Here is an 18,396-nt window from a genome sequence, read left to right as displayed (position 1 = left end):
TGAGGGAGCCCTGGCTCTGCAACAGCTATGCTGTTGGAGCCAATAATGCAACTTTATTTGGTACACCTCAGATTCTATAACACTTTGAGGGGTTATGCAGTAAACCGGGAGAAAAAAATAAGAGGCAAGGGCAAAGAGAGATTTTTCAGCTGATAGTGGAAATGCCCTGGAACGGTGATGGAACAGAAGGATCTGTAGGGCTTTCCCAGACAGCGGGAGGTGCAGAAGGAAGATGGCGGAAAGGCAGCTACTAGACGAATGGAAGGAGCAGGAAAGGGAAGGAAACCAGGTCTGTGAGGATTTGAAAACGAGAGTAATCCTGATCTAGACCCTGGAATGAATGGAGTGGGGGAGGGAGGCAAGGTGGGTTTGTTCGATGCTGGTGGATGGGATGAGTTTTCACTGTATGTGTGAGGAGGCATTGGTCAATGGTCTGCTCAGCATCAGGATCCTCCTGGCATCGTGACACATGCTGCTGATGGGCGCATTCCCTACCTTTCATAGTTGGTCAGTGTTAAGGACCTGGCTTTTCAGAAGGGCTGTGCGTCTGTATTGCTGATTGAAAATTGCAACCAGTTGAGGTCAATGTGAGCGGGGGGTGGGTGGGTGATTAGGAACTCTGAAAATCAGACCCCAAGATCAGGGCCGCATGGTTCTGAGGCGAGGTAGCCTTGACCAAGGGGAGGCAATTTCCAGCAGTGCCTGAGCAAAACCAGTTTCCACGTGTAGGCCTAGATTCTCTCCTGCATCCTTCCTGAAACAGCAGTGGTGCTACCATCTGGTGTGCACTTCTTTGTTAACTGCGGTGCCCCCCCCTCCCCCGCCCATCCCTCCCAGTATTCCAAGGTCGTCTTAGTGCAAGAGCACCCATCTTGCTTGGTTTGGTGGCTCTGGTGTGGGGAAGGAGCATGGTGGTACAGATTTACCCCTTCCCATAGAGCTCCTGCATCCTCTATAACCTCCCTGCAAAGAACTCGCCAACCACAAAGACCTGTTAGGCCATGTCTTGCCCATCCTTCTCCAGTCAATGGAGAATTGTTCCCACGATGGGTCATTAAACTACCACCACCACCTCAGCCTCCCCACACACATACATCCATCGCAGTAGCCCAGAAAACATACTGGGGCCCAGGGAAGATAAGTGTGTTAGAGAGAGCCCTTGGTAAGGCACCTGTGTGCTCACCCCTTGGACTGTGCCAGAGGCATGCCAGCCTTCAAGCTGTGTTTTCCGAAACCCTAATTAGAAGTGATAGCTCCCCTAGGCTTCCTAATCCAGCATTCAATTTAAAATGTTCCACTAGTAAATGAGAGCGACACAGCAAGGGGGAGGGATAGAGTGGGGGTTGGCGGGGAATCTTGTAGGCGGAAGGAGCAGGGGTCAGATAATCTGTAACAATGAGCACACATCAGGCCGATTAACTCTGGCTGGGGTCTGAGCCTCTCCTATGTTTCTTAGAGCAAGTCATTGAGTTTCCATGGGGCTGCTGATGATGCAGATGATAGAGGGGAGCAGCGTCATGTTCCTTCTCCTTCTCTTCCTCCACCATCAGTACCTGGGATCAGAATTATCCTTGTGATTTCTCAGTTTTCATTCTGTGTTTCATGCTGCTTTAAAGAACCCAGATAATAGCCGGGCGCTGAGCAGAGACAATAGCTGGTTGTCATTGTAAGTTTTAGCCTTAATTCCAGATCCGTTTCCCTCCTCAGCTCCCTGTGCCCACATCTCCCTCCTCTCTTAATGCCCTTGGGCCTCGCTCCCTCAGCTATTCCAGACTACGCAGTGTTTTTGGATTGGAAGGGGAGGGGACATCGCTGGCAGATGCTTCCCTCCGCCAGTCATTGTGCTCCTGTCCTAACTGATTATCAGTAAGTGACCCTTTCCTGACCCTGCTACCCTGATAAATAACATTTGCTGGGCAAACCCTTGGACCCATTTGGGGTAAAGCTTGAAATGGAAGCTGGACAGCAGCAGGACCAAACTCGGCTGGAGCCCTGAATACTCCATTTCCCTTCACTGTGTCATGGCTGCCCTCTTTCTGGTTGGGGACAACTTGAGACCCTCCTGACCCTCTCTGGTGCCTGTCACACACCCAGTTGGGAGGCTGTTGTACAGAATCTGCCAGTCAGGGGCATGCCCCCATTGAAGAAACCAATGTGTCCTGGCTAACGCTCCCCACTCGATCTCCTCTGCAGTCATGGTATTTTGTTTGCTTGTGTGTGTTGTTCTCCTATCAGTTGATCTATATTTAAAGTACCATGTCAGAAAACTGATACCAAATGGAAATCATTTGTTCCCCCTTTGCTCTCCAAAGGAGTCTGTCTTAGGAACAGCCTTGTTGGGTGTTGGATCTCCACTCCAGTCATTGGTCCATTTCCTTCCAGGTATGCTCCTGCCTCTGCTTTGAGTCATCCATTGCCTGTCTTGACAACTGCCATGGGCCTCCCTGTGAGGCACTTGGGAGAATGTGAGGGGAGTGTCAATAAAGATTCCAAAGAGACATCCTGGGCCTGATTCTCCAGGCCCCTGCTCCTTGTGTTCCCCTTTCAACTGTGCAAAGTGGATGTAAGACACTCTGATGCATGTGAGTGGGGTGGTTGCATTTTATACTCACTGTGCACAAGTGTAAATGAATGCATGAAATGCAGGATAGCAGAGAACTAGGCTGCGAGTGTGTGCCAGGGCTGGGAGGTGTCCTGAGTCCAATTCCTCCATCTAACTCCTCTGTGACACTATTACAAAAGTAAACACCCTGCAACAGACCCGGGGCTCTGCCAGGGACTAAAGCAACTACTTGGTCTTTCACCTGATGCTGGATGAAGTCACTTCTCTCGCTGCCATGCTCTCTGACAGACCCAGAGGTGCACTTGCATTTGGGAGATGTCCCTAGAGAGAGTAGGTGGTGCCCACATGAACCATCTCTGCTGACAACTCACTCCAGAGTTTGAGACAGAGTAATTTCATCTTGCGCTGAGGGTAGTGGAACTCTGGGCTCAGCAGAATTTGATCTTTATTATTTGGTAAATTCCACAGTTAAGATCAGTGATAACAATTGGAAGAAAAAGTTAAAACTAAACAATGTGAATCCATTTTCACAGTTTCACAGCAGAGCTATGGGGAGCTCCTTGCATGGATGCGGGGCCATGACAGCAGGGTCGCAGGGGGATCGCTGTGGGGCTGGTGACACCAGATTCCTGCAGGTGCAAGTTTCAGAGCAGGCTGTGGCCCTGGTGGGGCAAAGCAGAAACCCTCCCTGCCTAGGACTGTGAGGAGGAGGACAAGTCCCTGGCCACGAGGGAGACCACCCTATCACTGAACGGCTCCGGCCCAGGGACAGCCCTACACTCCTAGCTGTTTAATGAGTAAATGGGGCCATGACAGTGGGGCTGCAGAGGGTCCCCTGACCCCTGTGTGGCCACGGGGCCCGGATACCAGATCCCTGAGGGCACCAAATGCAAGGGAGGCTGCACTCGCTGGCTGCTGTCGATGGATATTTTGTTCGTTGGTTTCTGTGTAGGGTGACCACATGTCCCATTTTGGCCAGGACAGTCCCCTTTTTTAGCCCTGTCCCGGCCGTCCCGACTATTTTGGCAAAACTGGGCATTTGTCCCAGTTGCTCTTGCCAATTGATCATCATGCACAGTTTTGCCAAAAAAGTGGGGTGTGACCCCTAGCAGGGAGTGGAGGAACGTGTGAGGGAGAGTGGAGCAAGCAGCAATGCTAGCCCTGGGCATGTGGCAGGGGGGTTCAGGAAGGGGAGGGAGACCTGAGGCCGGCCCCACGTGGGTGGCAAGGAGGGCTGGGGGGAGGCTTGTGCGGGAGGCAGGGGGCCTCGGGCTGGCCCTGTGCAGTGTCCTATTTTCCTAAAGGGAAAACAGGACAGTCACCCTATTTCTGTGTCAGGTAAAGTCGATGTGTACCAACTACTGATGATTTCAATGAAATCCTGCCCAGCCTAGTTATAGCCACCTATGTCTATCTGCCACCACCATTTTGCTGTAGCAGAAGTAATGGGGAAGGGTGGAAATGCTCTACCCTAAATAAATAGCAGCCATTTTTGTGGGACCTATGGAAAAAAGGAGCTGTGACTTCCTCCTCTTGGTATTGCCCCAGCAAACCACATGTGTAGCAGGCTAGGCCTTCCTGGGCATTAGAGATAGCAAGGGTGGCCTTGTGGTTAAGGCACTGCATGGGGATTCAGAAGATCAGGGTACCTTTCCCAGTTCTGCCACAGACTCACTGCATTACCTTGGGCATGTCATTGCACGTCTGCTCCCTCACCTCTATAACAGGGAGTGTTATTTTCCCATTCTCCCACTCTGTGTCTGTCTTGTCCATTTAGATTGTTAGCTCTTTGGGGGCAGGGATTGTTTTTTACTGTGCAGGTGTACAGCTCCTAGCACAGTGGGGTACCGCTCTCAGCTGGGGCCTGAAGGTGCTACTCTAATACACATAATAAATTATCAGCTGTTTTTGCATGAGAACAAGAAAATCCTGAACAAAATTGTGTCAGTTTAAGCTATATAGAAGCGGAGAAGGGGCGAGCACTCCAGTAGAACTGAACTTGTGAAGTCCTTGCCTGTCAGGGACTATCCCATGTCTGGGCTTCTGCTGCAAAGCTCAGGATGTCTCAGTCCCATTGAGTGACTCAGCCACATGCTGATGAGTTTGCCCATCCCTTGGGATGCCTGGAAAAGTGTCTCCACTGGCTGCATTATGCTGCAGTAGCTTTCCTTTCCATAATGCAGTTGCTCTATCATCGTTTCTTTCCATTTATCTGTGCTGGGCTGAGCTGATCTTGTCTTAGATCAATAGAACAAAATTAGCAAAACCAAGCAGCACTTGGGGACAGGTGGGGGGAGAAAATAAATATTTTCTACAGCAGTAGTGAAAAGACTCTTGAGGCCAAACACAGGCAGCATGCTTGAGAAATGCTGCCCGTCATTCCCAAGTTTCCCAGCAACAATGGCAAGTGATTTCTTTCTAGAGCTCTGTACGGGAGTGGGAGGGGTGGTCTGAGCACTCAACTGGGAATTGGAAACTTCTGGCTTCCATAGCTGACTCTGTGTATGACCAGGGGCAAGTCACCTGTGTTTCTAGGAGCTCCTTAAATCAAAGTACAGAGTCTCATTAGCTAGTACATGATTCTGGGCTTCATTGATCCCATGTGCAGTAGATGGGTATTCATATAGTACTGGCTAAAGGCCCAGAGTCCTGTCCCAGGATGCACTGGGCTCAGTGGATGGAATTTTGGAGCGGGACTGGCCCTGTCTTTGGTTGTTCCATAGATCTGATCTGGAATCTAGAGGGAATATCCCCAGGTGTTACATCCTCTGTGCCTCAGATTCCCTGTAAGTAAATGGGGATAATACTTAACCACTTACCAAAGCTCTAGTGATGATTAATTAACTAGATGGTTGTGAAGTGCTTGGGATATGACCATCACTATAGACAGGCTGAGTGTATTTAAAAGTATGAAAGAGAAACGGACAAGGTCCCACGTTGGATATGTTCTTCTGTCTTAAATCTGAGAGCATCTTGGTCCCTGTGTACAGTGCCTCCACAAAAGCTTTGTTCCATGTAGGTATAGTGAATGGCAGTTAAATCTCCACTCCCCAAGTGTTTCATTCTCTCATTCGGTTACAGGGAAGAGCCCCTTGCCTCTGTTCCTATAGGGAAGAGCTGAGCTTCTGTAGAGGGCTGTAGCAGTGAGCGAGAGAGCTGTATAAGGCTCATGTGAATGAGTTGAATTATATGTGTAACGTGCCCCTGCAACATAGTGTGTTCCTAGGAGAGAGAGAGAATATATATATATATAGAGAGAGAGAGAGGGAGAGTGTCAGTGTCAGTCAGTGAGTCAGTCCTGGGGTGAAATCCTGGCCCTACTGAAGTCAATGGAAAAACTCCCATAGACTTCAGTGGAGCCAGGATTTTACCTCCAGTGTTTAAAATTCTGCCTCCTCTCCAGGAAGGGTGTTTAACAAGAATTCAGTGTTTGTCGATCGATTTCAGCCTGCAAGGCAGGACATCCCCTTATTATTTATTTATTTAGTCATTGACCACAGTGTGCCACAGGCCCTGCAGACAAATGAAACAGCCATGTTCCCTTCCCTGAATACCTCCCAGTCGAATGGTAGTTACAGCACAGCAGCTGATACAAGCAATTGGGGTGGGGAAAAGGAAGGGGAGGGTTACAGTCATAAGGTCATGCAGTTACTTTGGTTTGTTGTATACATCTCCTGGGGGATCCACCAGTATAGGTATACACACATGCAGAGGATGTGTCTCTCTCACCCCCACAGAGTCAATAATGACTGGTATCTTCTCTAACCTGTTGTGATGAAGGTAGTTATCTCATATTCAGAGTACTGGGCACTTCTTAGCCTGGTTAGGAGATTCCACCGACACCGAGTCCCTTCAGGACAAACGGAATTTTTAAGGTTCCAGGACTGCAGGTTTATATCTGACCGGAGATGCTTCTGTGCTGAATAAAGAGCAGGCAGGGGCACACTTTGGTGGGGCTGGGCAGTAAGTGAATGTGCATTAACAGAACTGTTCCCTCGAGAGGGTGGCTTAGCAGGGTAAGCCCCAGGTTGGTAATGTCTAGAACCACAGGTTCAACACTGCCTGGGTCAGCTCAGCCATTCATCCTTCTCATACATAACTGATCTTTGTGCAGTTGAGGGAAGATCTTAAAACTGTCAGTCTCTGTAACATGCACCAAGATGCCCTGGCTTAAGTTGGAACCTTTGGATAAAATGTTCCCTCCGCATCCCTCCCGCTGTTCAAAGTGGTGACGCAATCTGCCCTAGAGGTGGTGCATTTCAGAGGTGCTGTCTCTGTGCAGCATGGGAAGCCCTTTGAGACAGGGGACCCTATAGGGATGTAACATATGGTGGTATTATTTAGAAAATGGGTGGGACTGCAGAAGCAATCTAGCTTATGTTTCCAACCTGTCTAGGTTATCGGACAACCACCACATAGGGCTCTGAACTTGATGGCTGCATCAGCCTCTCTTCGGATCCATTGGCCCAAGACAAACTGCGTTGCATTTTTATCCCTTCCTCTCTGCTTATTTGTCATTTAGCATAAATCTGACTTAAAATGAATGTAGATAAACCAAACACACAAGCCCCCAGAACATGAGCCTTCTTATGGGCTGAGAATTTTGAATGTTGCCACTCCAATCATGCAGTGTAGCCGAAGCCATGTTGGTCCCGGGAATATTGGAGAGACAAAGTGTGCGAGATAATATCTGTTATTGGACCAATATCTGTTGGTGAAAGAGACAAGCTTTTGGAATCATAGAATATCAGGGTTGGAAGGGACCTCAGGAGGTCATCTAGTCCAACCCACTGCTCAAAGCAGGACCAATTCCCAGACAGATTTTTGCCCCAGAACCCTAAATGGCCCCCTCAAGGACTGAACTCACAACCCTAGGTTTGAGCCACACAGAGTCTTCTTTGAGTCCACTGCAGTCAGGCAACTTTGGCCCTGATAAATTTGCGTCTGATAAATTCAGTGGGGCCAGATCCTCAGCTGGGATAGATCGGCCTAGTTCCCTTGAAGTCCATGGAGCTGTGCGGGGGTAAGTGCCTGGGGCACCACTGACCTCAGCAGGGTGACACTGCTCTATACTAGCTGAGTCTGGAGGTGAACTTGTATCTGTGTAGCTTCTTGTGTATGTTTATTCAACAGCCATGATTGTTTTTGTCCTAAGCTAACAATGCCCTCAGACGGGAGGGTGTATGTGTGGTTATTTCAGAGACTGCATCAGGAAGCTAGATGGGCTGATCTGGTTCGACAGAAGGCAGGTTACTGGGTTAGATGGTCTTGTTGGTCTGACCCAGTACAGCTGTGCCTGGAGAAATGGAACATGTGGCCAGATCAAAACCCCTGTGTCTCATTTCATCAGTTCCCACTACTGCCTCTCACTCTGTTATTCTGACATGGGTCTCCCTGTCATTGTGTAGGGACCTTGTGCATCTGCCTTGTTTCATCAGAGGAGCCCACCGCTGAGGGTCTCACCTCAACCTCCTTGGTGGAGTTTACAATGATGTCCCATCTGGAGCTACTGGATTCCAGCGAGCAAAGCAACCTGGAGGCCACAGAGCCTGACCCTGTCCTCAGTGCCCTGCATGCCTCCGCGGGATCAGGCTTTGCTAGTGAGGAGAATGAGGAGTCCAAGATCCTACAGCCCCCCCAGTACTTCTGGGAAGATGGGGGAGAGCTCAACGATTCCAGCCTGGATCTGGGACCAGCGACAGGTAGGTTATTTTTATCCCTTTCTTCCCTTCCTTCCTCTGGGGGAGACTCTGTTCTCTTCCCTTGACACGATTCTTGCTAAGAGGAGCTGGGATTAAGCATCAACTCTGTTATCTCACCTCAGTGTCTGATATGTCCCTAGGGAACCCTGGGCACGGGCGGATATTAAAAAACAAGGTACATCTGGATCATTATTCACAAGCTGAGGAAGTAATCACCTTTATCTCTGTCTCTTGCTCACCTCATCCTCCCGCTTTCTGTCTCTGTCCTCTTATTCTCCCTTCAACCACCTTTCTCTCTTTTCCCTTGCCACTGTGAACTAAAGTAAGTGCAATCTAGTCCTCTGAGCATAAGCCTTGAAGAATCCAGGCAGGGCCCTGGGTTTGAGTCCCAGCTGAACTCACTAGGCCCAATTCTAAGCCTTGACTTCAGTAGTAGTTTGGCCAGAGTATGGCCAACAGGATCTGGCTGGCTGAGTCCTGTCAAGTGACTCAACCAACTTTCTTGGGCCAGGGCCGCCCAGAGGGGGGGGGCAAGAGGGGCAATTTGCCCCAGGCCCCGAGCCCCACAGGGGCCCCCACCAGAGTTTTTCGGGGCCCCTGGAGCGGGGTCCTTCACTCGCTCTGGGGGGCCCGGAAAACTCTTGCGGGGCCGGGCGCAGGAGCTTCTTCTGCTCCCGGTCTTCGCCGGCGGCGGGTCCTTCCACTCCGGGGCGGACGGACCCCCTGCTGGCGAATTACCGCTGAAGACGGAGCGGGACCCGCTGCCGAGTTCAGCTCGGTCTTCGGCGGTAATTCGGCGGCGGGGGGGCCCTTCCGTTCCGGGACCTGCCGCCGAAGTGCCCCGAAGACCCGCGGCGGGAGCCCCCCTCCGCCGAATTACCGCCAAAGACCGGGCTGCACTTTGGCGGCGGGTCCAGCTTCGGCGGTAATTCGGCGGCGGGGGGGCCCCCTCCGTGGGTCTTCGGGGCACTTCTTGGGCAGCCTGTCAGGCTAGCTGGAAAACTGGGACAAAAAGCAAGGACCCTCTCACTGTAACTGGGTGCCATGTCTGAGCTGAACTTCCTCTGGAGAATGTTATATACACAGTCTCTCCAACTTCCCCCCATACCACACCCACTGGAACCCACTGCTGTGCCTGGGCTGAGCCTCCCCTGGGGAACACAAATCTATACACGCCACCCCTTTCCTCCCAGGCCCACTGGAACCCACTGCTGCATCTAAGCTGAGCTTCTGTTGACATTGCAAAAATCAAGTTGAAACTAACCTGCCTGTATTTGTCTACGTAAATATGGCTCCTGCTTTAGCCCCCTCCTCAATCTCCCTGAGCTTCTTAGCAGAAGACGACTTAACTTTTGAGACTCCCACTGGGAGAGGGACGGGATAGGGAGGGGGAGTGTTTTGCAGGCTTTCCTATAGCTTATGAGATTATCCCACATGATCCTGCTCTAAATTCCAGGCTGGGTATGTTTAAACACAGTGCAGGAGACTGACCTTCAGCCCGATCCCTTCTGCCCCCCACCACATCCTGTGTCGTCAACTCTTTCTCAGTAGGCACTTTCCTGGCTTGATTGAGGTCTGGAATTAGAAAGCTGAAGTCTTTCTAGTCTTCTCTTTGCACTGATTCCTCTGACCTTAAAAAGACCTGCGCTCCTACTGGGATGAGGATGGAGCAAGCAGCAGCAGCAATCTAATTTACAGTGGTACAACACATTTTTGCCAGTACACACACGTGCTCATACTCTTGCTCTTGAATGCACTGTACTAGACCGTATGCTCCTTGGGGCATGGATGTCATTGTCTTAGGACTTGAAATCACCATCAGTGGTGGCTCCAGGCATGGGGGGCAGCCTGCCGGTCGCCGTGAGGGCTGCAGTCAGGCTGCCTTCAGCGGCATGCCTGCAGGAGGTCCGCCAGTCCCGCGGATTCGGCGGCAAGCCTGCCTGCCGTGCTTGGGACGGCAAAAAAGCTAGAGCCGCCCCTGATCACATGCTCACTAATTGTGCTCTGTACACATCCTAGTCACACTCACAGTGACACACACAGAGTCACAGGCACTCCTACACATCACACACTGTACATGCACACTCCTCCTCTGAAACTCACGTGGATCATGCAGATGCTCCTCACGCACCTGCATTCATGGTGAGATACACAAAACTTTACACTCCCCCCCCCCATCTCTTGTATGCTCAGCCCCCAGCCTCTCACATGTATAGAGAACACGCTTCGTCATCACTCAGAAGCACTTCCACACGTGTGTAAGCACGCACAATAGCTTCACACACACACACCCCTCTCACCCCCATTGGCTTGTACATCTAGCCAAAGAATCTCACCTCCTCATCACACTTGCACATTAACAGCAATAAACACAGAGCACCAAAAACAGCCTTATCCCATGCACACACTCATCATGCAGAGCACACCCGCCTCTTCCCACTCTCGCACACAGAGTCTCTCACACGCTCTCTCTTTGCTCTCCTTTACACACACACGTCCTTATCGACTCACCACCAAACAGCTGCAGTACTTCTGAGGGCTGGCCTTCTGCCAGCCACTGCTCTGTGCAGCTCGCATCTCAGAACCTCAGTTAATACAACTCCTTGAATTATTCAACAGCTCGGGAGCTCATTTCTATTTAAAATTTAATTAGAAACCTGGCGTGTGTCATTTCATAATAAAGGATATAGTAATAGCGTCCCTAAAACGGGACGCTTTCCCCAATCACACTTGGTCTACAAGTCTATGATATACATGCCACATGTGTGATGGAAGTGCCATGTGATTCCCTATGGAACTGTGTAACCAATTGCATTTATTATGTTACTTCTAACATACCAACCCATGAGTGATGGATTGTTGTTGTTTTTTTAAACCAACCTGCCAGATAAATGTTTCTTTCATTCACCAAATGTAAAATTTCCTCCCAAAATTACAGTGGAGTAAGGCCCAGGTTGGGAAAATTCATTTCTGGAGCAGTGACAGGTCTGAGGTCCAGTATCCGTCAAGGCTAGAAAGGGTCAGAGATACTATTAGAAAGGAATGAGTCCCAGCTTTGTAACAGGACACATAGCATTTGCTTCTTTCGCTGTAATGTGTAAAGATATTGGGCCTCAAAATAACAGTCTGATATAGGCCAGATTTCTAGAGATTTCAAAGCTGTGTTAATTTTTTCCCTCTGAAGTCTGTAGAGTTGGACTCAGCTCAGCCTTTTTGTGGCTTTGCAGGTGGAGGGATACAAAATGTAACCGCAATACATTTCTTTGTAATGTTCTCAAACTTTCCTAAAATATGTGTGCTTTTCGTGGCAAACACGTGACATGTAGAGAACACCTGGTACTCGTTTGGGACGGCTGGCATTACTCAGCTTGTGGCTTTGTCTCTCCTGAGTAACACGCTCCTGCTGATAAAATCGTCATGCCACACCACAATATATTTACATCTGCTTCAGTGGGTCCCTGCCTGAGTAAGGACCTCAGGATTTGTCTCATACTGTCTTGGATTTTTATCCATTTTATCCATGCTCCTCTTCCATGAATGTGCATTGAAATGCACGGTCCTCCACATTAGCCCATTGGCACCCCCTGTGTTTTCTATATATGCACATCCATTACCCATCAGTTACTCATATTCGACTCTACAAGATAAATTAACGGGACTTGGCACAGGAGTTTCTGTGGTGGTCAAGGTAGGGGTTGGAATGCTTTTTCCTTAGGACAAGGAGCGGCAGCTGAGTTGCTGTATAGCTACAACTACAGCAATTGGACAGGAGGGGTTGACTGGCAGATTCACATATTTGTGGACCCACTAGGCGTGCCCCTAACTCTTCCTTGCCCTGCTTTCAAAACCCCCTCCACATACATGCATTGAGGCAAATGGTCTGCAGAGCACAGGGGGGTGGGAAAGAGGACATGATTTTTCTGCATCCAGCCTTCCTGCACAGTGGAGCAACATCCGTGCCCTTGCCTGTTGGGCCGTGCATGAGGTGGGGTTTAGGATTTACACCATTGCAGCAGCCCTGCAGTGGCTGGAGTCTCAGACCACAGAACCAAAACCATGACCCGTTTAGCCTTTGCTTAGTGGGTTGGCAGGTACGCTGGGGAGCACAGAGGTGTCTGGGGGCTGGTGCAGGGGCATGGATCAGTGGGAAGGTATTTCACTGCATGTTCTTGTGTGTGTATGTGTCTGTGTGTGTGTGTGTGAGAGCCAGCACTAATTAACTGACTTAGTTTGAAAACCCCACAGAGGATGTGCAGAAAAAAGTAAAGAGAATTTGTAATATACTAGTTCCGCACTGAGGACTGGGGAACATTTCAACGCAGGGTGTTTGAAGACTGAGTCCAGAGTTTCCTGCTTCTCCCAAATGCAGAATGAGTCTCTTCCTGCTGGAATGGTGACTGTCAATTGTCTCCAAGGCATGATTAAATGATTCTGAATGTCTTGGGAAGCATTGGGGTCTTCCTATGATATTAGGGTAACTGATCTGTATATGCAGTAGAACATCTAGCACCCCAGCCAGAGGATGAGTACACCCAAGACCTAAAGTTATTGGCACTTCGGTCTCTGACTTCAAAGGGAACAGGATCTGACCTTTGAAGTTTAAAACTTCCTCTCGAGGATGATGTGCTTGGCCTTTTTCTCTGTCTTTGTTTCTGAATGCAGCTGATACTCTGCCCCAGGGAAGAAGTCAGTGCTGTACATGAGAGTCACATTACAGGACTGACCAAGGACCAGAGCAGAGACTTGGAGGCAGATCACCACTGGGGTGGATTACTTAAGGAGAGCAGATGTTAGCATACAAGGAGGGACCAGTGGAGGAGGAGTCAGGGCAGGGCTGGTGCTCATGTCAGGAAGATAGACGAGGGAGGAGGAGCTCCTGTAATGTTGGAGCTTCCTTCTTGATGTCAGCAGCAAAGCTCTGTGTGTAACACAGTATTGATTTGCTCCTTTCCTTCTAGGCACAAGCTCCTGTTCTCCTGTTATAAGCATGGGGAGGGGAATGGACTGTGCTGTGTTCCACATGGCATGTGTATATATGACAATTTCCTGTAATGTCCTGGACAAACCCTATTGAACTAAGGTTAAGTGTTTTATGAGTTTATTGTATTAAAAATGCAAATGTTTCCATATTATTATGGGATTGTGTGTAATGTCTCTAGGGTGGAGGCATGACTAATGTAATCCTGGGAAGTGTTATGAGCTTCAAAGGACTCTTTTAAACAATGTGCCAGATGAGAATGAACTTTTAGTTGAGTGGGTTTCCTACAACATACTTGGCAGGAGAGGAAGGCAAATTCCCACTTCCGGACCCAACCTTTTGAAGCTATACCTTGAGGAGAGATCCATTGTCTGCTCATCATCTGTGCCCGGGTCCCAAGATCAAAGACTCCAGTTGTTTGAAGGAGTAACTCACAGATGCATGGCTGTTCTTGTTCTGAGCAAAAGGTGTTATGAACTTGTAACCACAGAAAAAACCCTGGGTGGGGTTTGAAGGACTGATCACCTCCCAGAGCCCATCTTGGAGTTGGGGGGTGACCTCTGGTAAGCTTATTAGTATTCACGTAGGTTCTTTTTTTGTTTTAATATATAATGCTTTTACCTTATAAATAAATGTGCTTGTTTAGAAAGGGCTGTGTGGTACCTTCTAAATGGGGGAATTATGCTGTTTATTGCCTCTGAGGAGAAAGCAAAGCAGACCTGCTTAGGCAGTTTGACTTGCAGGGGAACGCACAGTATCGCAGGGAACTGTGCTGCTTGGAAATACTGTGATCAGGAGGGAGAGATGCAGGTCTCTGCCCAAGAGAGGTGATGGCAGAGAAGCTGGAAGCTTAGAGTGGTTGCCCTTGCTAGACCACAGAGAAGAGTACAGGCGCAGTTGCTCTGAATTATGACAGCATGTTGCAGACTAAAGGACCAGGAGGCATGGTCTCCCTCCCCAGCTGTCTTCAACTGCCTCCTGGTCACCTCCATTGGTCAGGTTAATGCTAGGTGACCTGGTATCCCAAAGCTCATGAGGAAACCAGAAGCTTTCAAATTGTCATTTGGGTTTGACTTTTTCATTTCTCCTTTGCAGTAAAATTGGATTGAGTGACTCCTGCAGGTACTTGCAGCAGGGTCCCAAATGACCTCTATCTCCTCCTGTTTCCTCCTAATGCATTGCATCTCGATGGCAAGCAATGGGGTTTCCTCGCTAACTGAAGAGAAAGAAGACTGGGGTCTGCTTTAAAAAAAAAAAGGCTTCAGCTCCATCCCTGGTGTAACCCCACTGACCTCTCTGACTTCATTGACACCAGTAGAGTTGCACTGGGTCATATCCATCCCTGGTGTGTCTGCCTGGATCACAAATCAATATGTTCTTCCTAGGCTCAATCAGAATCAGTCCCACTGCCCTTCCTGTTGATTTTTTCCCCCAGTGGTGGGAAGTGTAGGCCTCTAAAATCCTCCACTTACCCCGTCTGTTCCTCTCCCACCAAGGCTCCAGTTTGGGCCAACCCAACTTTCTGGCTCAGGGACAGCTCTGTGCTTCCCGGCTGCCGAGTGGCAAAGTCTGTTCCGAGAAGGGTCGCTTAACATGTTAGCGTACGTTAAACCAGGACGTAAACAAGCGGCATCCCGGAGCTGAGTGCAGGCAGGAGGCTGCTCAGCGCTAAGCCTCTTACACATGGTCTTTACCAGGTGCTTCGTTGCATTAATGCCTTGGCTGAAGATGGGATTAAGAACTGTAGACTTGCTGTCACTCTGGAACAGGAGGTGGCTCATTTCAATGAGCCTGGTGCCTGGAGGGGAGCAGAGGGGATAGCTGTGGCAGAGGGCAATTAATGCACTCAGGAGAAAGGGGGTTCTTAATAAAAGGGCGATGAGGTGGGAAAGACCTTAATTCACTGATTGTTTAGTTGGAATTTATAATTGTAATACAGTGTCCAGCCTGTCTCTCCTGTTACCCCAGCATCTTCTCTCTTTAGGAATGGCCTCTGTTAAGCAGGGAATAAGTGGGAAATTAAAAAGGGCTTTTTAAAGTGCCACATGCCACTGTAATGAACCACAGCTGCCTGTATAAAGACCTGATGGTCCTCAGCAATGGTCAAAACTGGGACCCTTAAGCAGGGAAGATTCCTCTGTCAAGGGTGGGAGCCAGTTAGGAAGACTGGGTAGAGAAATCTTGTGTTTTGAATTTCGGTAATAAACTAGACTCCTTTCTTGTAATGGAAAAGCATTCACACCAAGTACATACACAAGCAAAGTGCCAAAAAGAGGACAGGTATTTGGAAGTGGGGTCACCCTTTCTAGCATATCCAGGGCTCCCTAGCCAGCAAGCCAGAATCTTTAGCCAGGTTCTTTGAATATTAACCTGATCCTGAACAAGTGATGTACAGTGTAGTATGTCAATGTTGTATTGTAAAAAGTTTCAGCAAAATAAGCCAAACTCCTAAAAGGGGAGAGTGACTGAGAAAGCACCTGCTGCGTGAAGCTTTCTTAACTGGGGCAGAAGGTGAAATTGAGGCAGCAGCAGGGCCCCAAGTCAGACTGGGTAAGCCCTGCTACCTGGAGATGTTAGCATCCTCAAACTGGACTTGCAGACCTCTCCACATGCTGTCCTCTTTGTGCCATTCTCCTCTGGGATACAGGTGGGAGTTCCATGCAGGCTGAAAACCAGCAGGCTTCTGGGCTGCTGCCTTTTTGTGTCACTCACCCTGCTGTGCTGCTCTACTGTCTCTTAAATCTTCATTACTGGTAAATGTAGTAGATCCTTCCACAAGGAAAAACTCATCTTTGAACATGGCCCATATGTACCCAGGTATGATCTAATCTACCACCGACTTAAATTGAATGCCCCTAGAGCAGAGCAGCACAGTCGGTAGAACGGAGATCTAGCTGTGAAGGGGTTAATGATGAGACTGCAGCTTGCTCACTTCTGACCGCTTCTCTTCCCCTCTCTCTTGCATCCTTTTATTCCGTAAACAGGTCTCCACTTCCCTGTTGAAATATGATGCACTCATAAACCAGCCTGACGAATCTGGCATTGCAGCCAGCTACCTAATACCCATCCTGTTAACATAATACCCAGCACCTCCTCGCCAGGGTGAGTGCAAGTAACTTGAGTCAATCTGGACTTCATATTCCATGATGCAGGGTGACAGGATGCAGTTACTGTAGAAATCTCAGTAGTACTCTGGCGGGGGCAGGGGCAGTCTAGCGGCTTGGCACACTGGGGAGGTGGACAAGATATCACCTGACAGTTCTATTGAATCCAAGTTCTGTGACTCAGACTACAAGAAAAGGTGATCTTGGGTCTCAGCTTGAGGTGCCTTACAGGGACCTGATGTTCAGAAAGTGCTGGACACCTGCCCTCTAAAAAATCAGGCTCCTTTAAAGTGCTTCAGGTGGGGAACTGAAAATCAATAGTTGTTTTTGAAGATCTAGGTCTTGATGTACACTAACTAGAGAGGCTGAACCATCACTCCAGATCCCTGAATTCTGGAGATGTCTGAATCCCGATTGGGATCTGGATTCTGCAAATATCTTTATAATGGGCAAAACCAGTGCCTGACAAATCTAAACTCCCCTGAACTTAGGGGCAGTCCAAGGCTAGATCTGAATTTTGCTCATCTGTAAAGTAACTGGTAGAACAGAGTTCTTTGCAGGATTTTAGGGACATTTAGGTTTTAATCCATGCCAGATTCTTGCTGGGCCAGACATGTAGTAGGACCCTGGGCTTAGCCTGCAGGGAGGTGGTGCTGGTGGGGAGTGGAAATGTTAAATCGATTAGCACTGAGCCTGAGGACTCCTGCCTCTGCTTCCATCTCACTGACTCACTGCTGGAGAGAAGCAGCTCAGGTTTCAGTTGTAGGCTGCCCTGTAAACAGGAGCCTGCTGGGAGGTGCAGGATCAGTTCTCTCTCAGCTTTGATCTCCCTGGTGAGACAGGAGGCTGCAATCCATCAGCTTCCCTGAGGGCTCGATCACCCTGAGTGCTCTCTGTTCAGAGGATAGCAGGCAGGCTGACTCACGTGGGAGATTTAACCCTTAGGGAACTGGCTAATTCCCAGGTGCTCTAACAGTTTAAGAAAAGGTCAGTTGCAAGCGTTTCAAGGGAGGCTGATGTGTCAGGAGGGTTTCCAGCTGTCAGGGAGTAGTGTTCTTGCTTGCTACTTGGCCAGTTCCAGTCCTGTGCAAGGAATCTGCCCGCTTTCCTGCTGCATGTCTTCGCAGTCCAGTGTCCCATCTCTGACAGTGCCCAATACCATACGCGTCAGGGGGAGGCCAGTCCTCCCCTCCTTACCCATAGTGCATCTGTGCAGGCGCGATTCCTACAGTTCTCAATGGGGCTACTGTATGGAATGCAAATGCCAAGCGTTTCCATGGAAGCGGAAGCCCGAGAGCCTGGTGAGGTGCGCTAGTCCTCCCCTGCCTAGTGCCCTCAATCCCATGGTCATTCTTGCCATTAACCAGCCTCTGGCTAGTGAGGCAGTGACTGCTGCATATCTTCAGACAGGAGGATGATGACAGGGCACTTGGAACGGCTGGTGCCAGACTGCAGCCAGAGAGAGGTTTTCTCTGCCTGGGCATTAGCTCACTGCTCTTGCAGCCACCTTGGATGACAGGGCATAACCTCTTTGCTAGCCAAAGAGCGGTGGTGGGGAGCCCTTCAGGTGGCAACTGTCTCCTTTGGCCCTTGGAACTCTTGAGGCCATCGATCCTGTTTGCACGTTCGCTACTTGCCCAGTAGTATGGATTTATGCCATATTCCCTTCAGAGCTCGGATTGAGCCTATGAGCTCCAGGTGGCCCAAGTGACAATAGATCTCGGCGCCCCGTATGGGGCCAGAGGTGGGAGAGGCCCCATGGGAGCCCAGTTAACGGCACCCTGGAGGAGCTTGATAGGCTCCAGTTTCACTTTGAAGGACAGCGTCAGGAGAAAGTCACCGGCTCCCTGGCGCAGTGTGGGTCGGGGGCACTGAGCCATCACAGGCATATAAAGCAGCCTTAGGGAGAGCTGGGGGCTGATTTTAATATAAAGCTACTGATGTGGGAGATTCATGTAAATCAACCACCAGCCGGGTAGGAATTTGCCTGTGACACTTTTGGGGTCACCGTTAGGGGTGAAAGGATCAACTTGCTTCCTGCTTTGGGAC

The 18,396-nt window shown here is 49.5% G+C and overlaps 1 protein-coding gene across 1 annotated transcript in view; it reads left to right on the top strand.

The window, feature by feature from the left end:
- The window catches only part of PODXL2 (podocalyxin like 2), a 40,980-nt gene that overhangs the window by 5,884 nt on the left and 16,700 nt on the right, over nucleotides 1-18,396 (top strand). Inside the window, exon 2 of the mRNA XM_039546035.1 lies at nucleotides 7,972-8,265. Within this exon, the coding sequence (XP_039401969.1) occupies nucleotides 7,972-8,265 (294 nt within the window). The remainder of the gene's footprint in view (nucleotides 1-7,971; nucleotides 8,266-18,396) is intronic.

This window comes from Mauremys reevesii, linkage group 7, assembly GCF_016161935.1.
Source record: "Mauremys reevesii isolate NIE-2019 linkage group 7, ASM1616193v1, whole genome shotgun sequence".
Classification (NCBI taxonomy): Eukaryota; Metazoa; Chordata; order Testudines; family Geoemydidae; genus Mauremys; species Mauremys reevesii.
The sequence above is the reverse complement of the archived record's forward strand: the minus strand, read 5'-3'. Positions and strand labels throughout refer to the sequence as shown.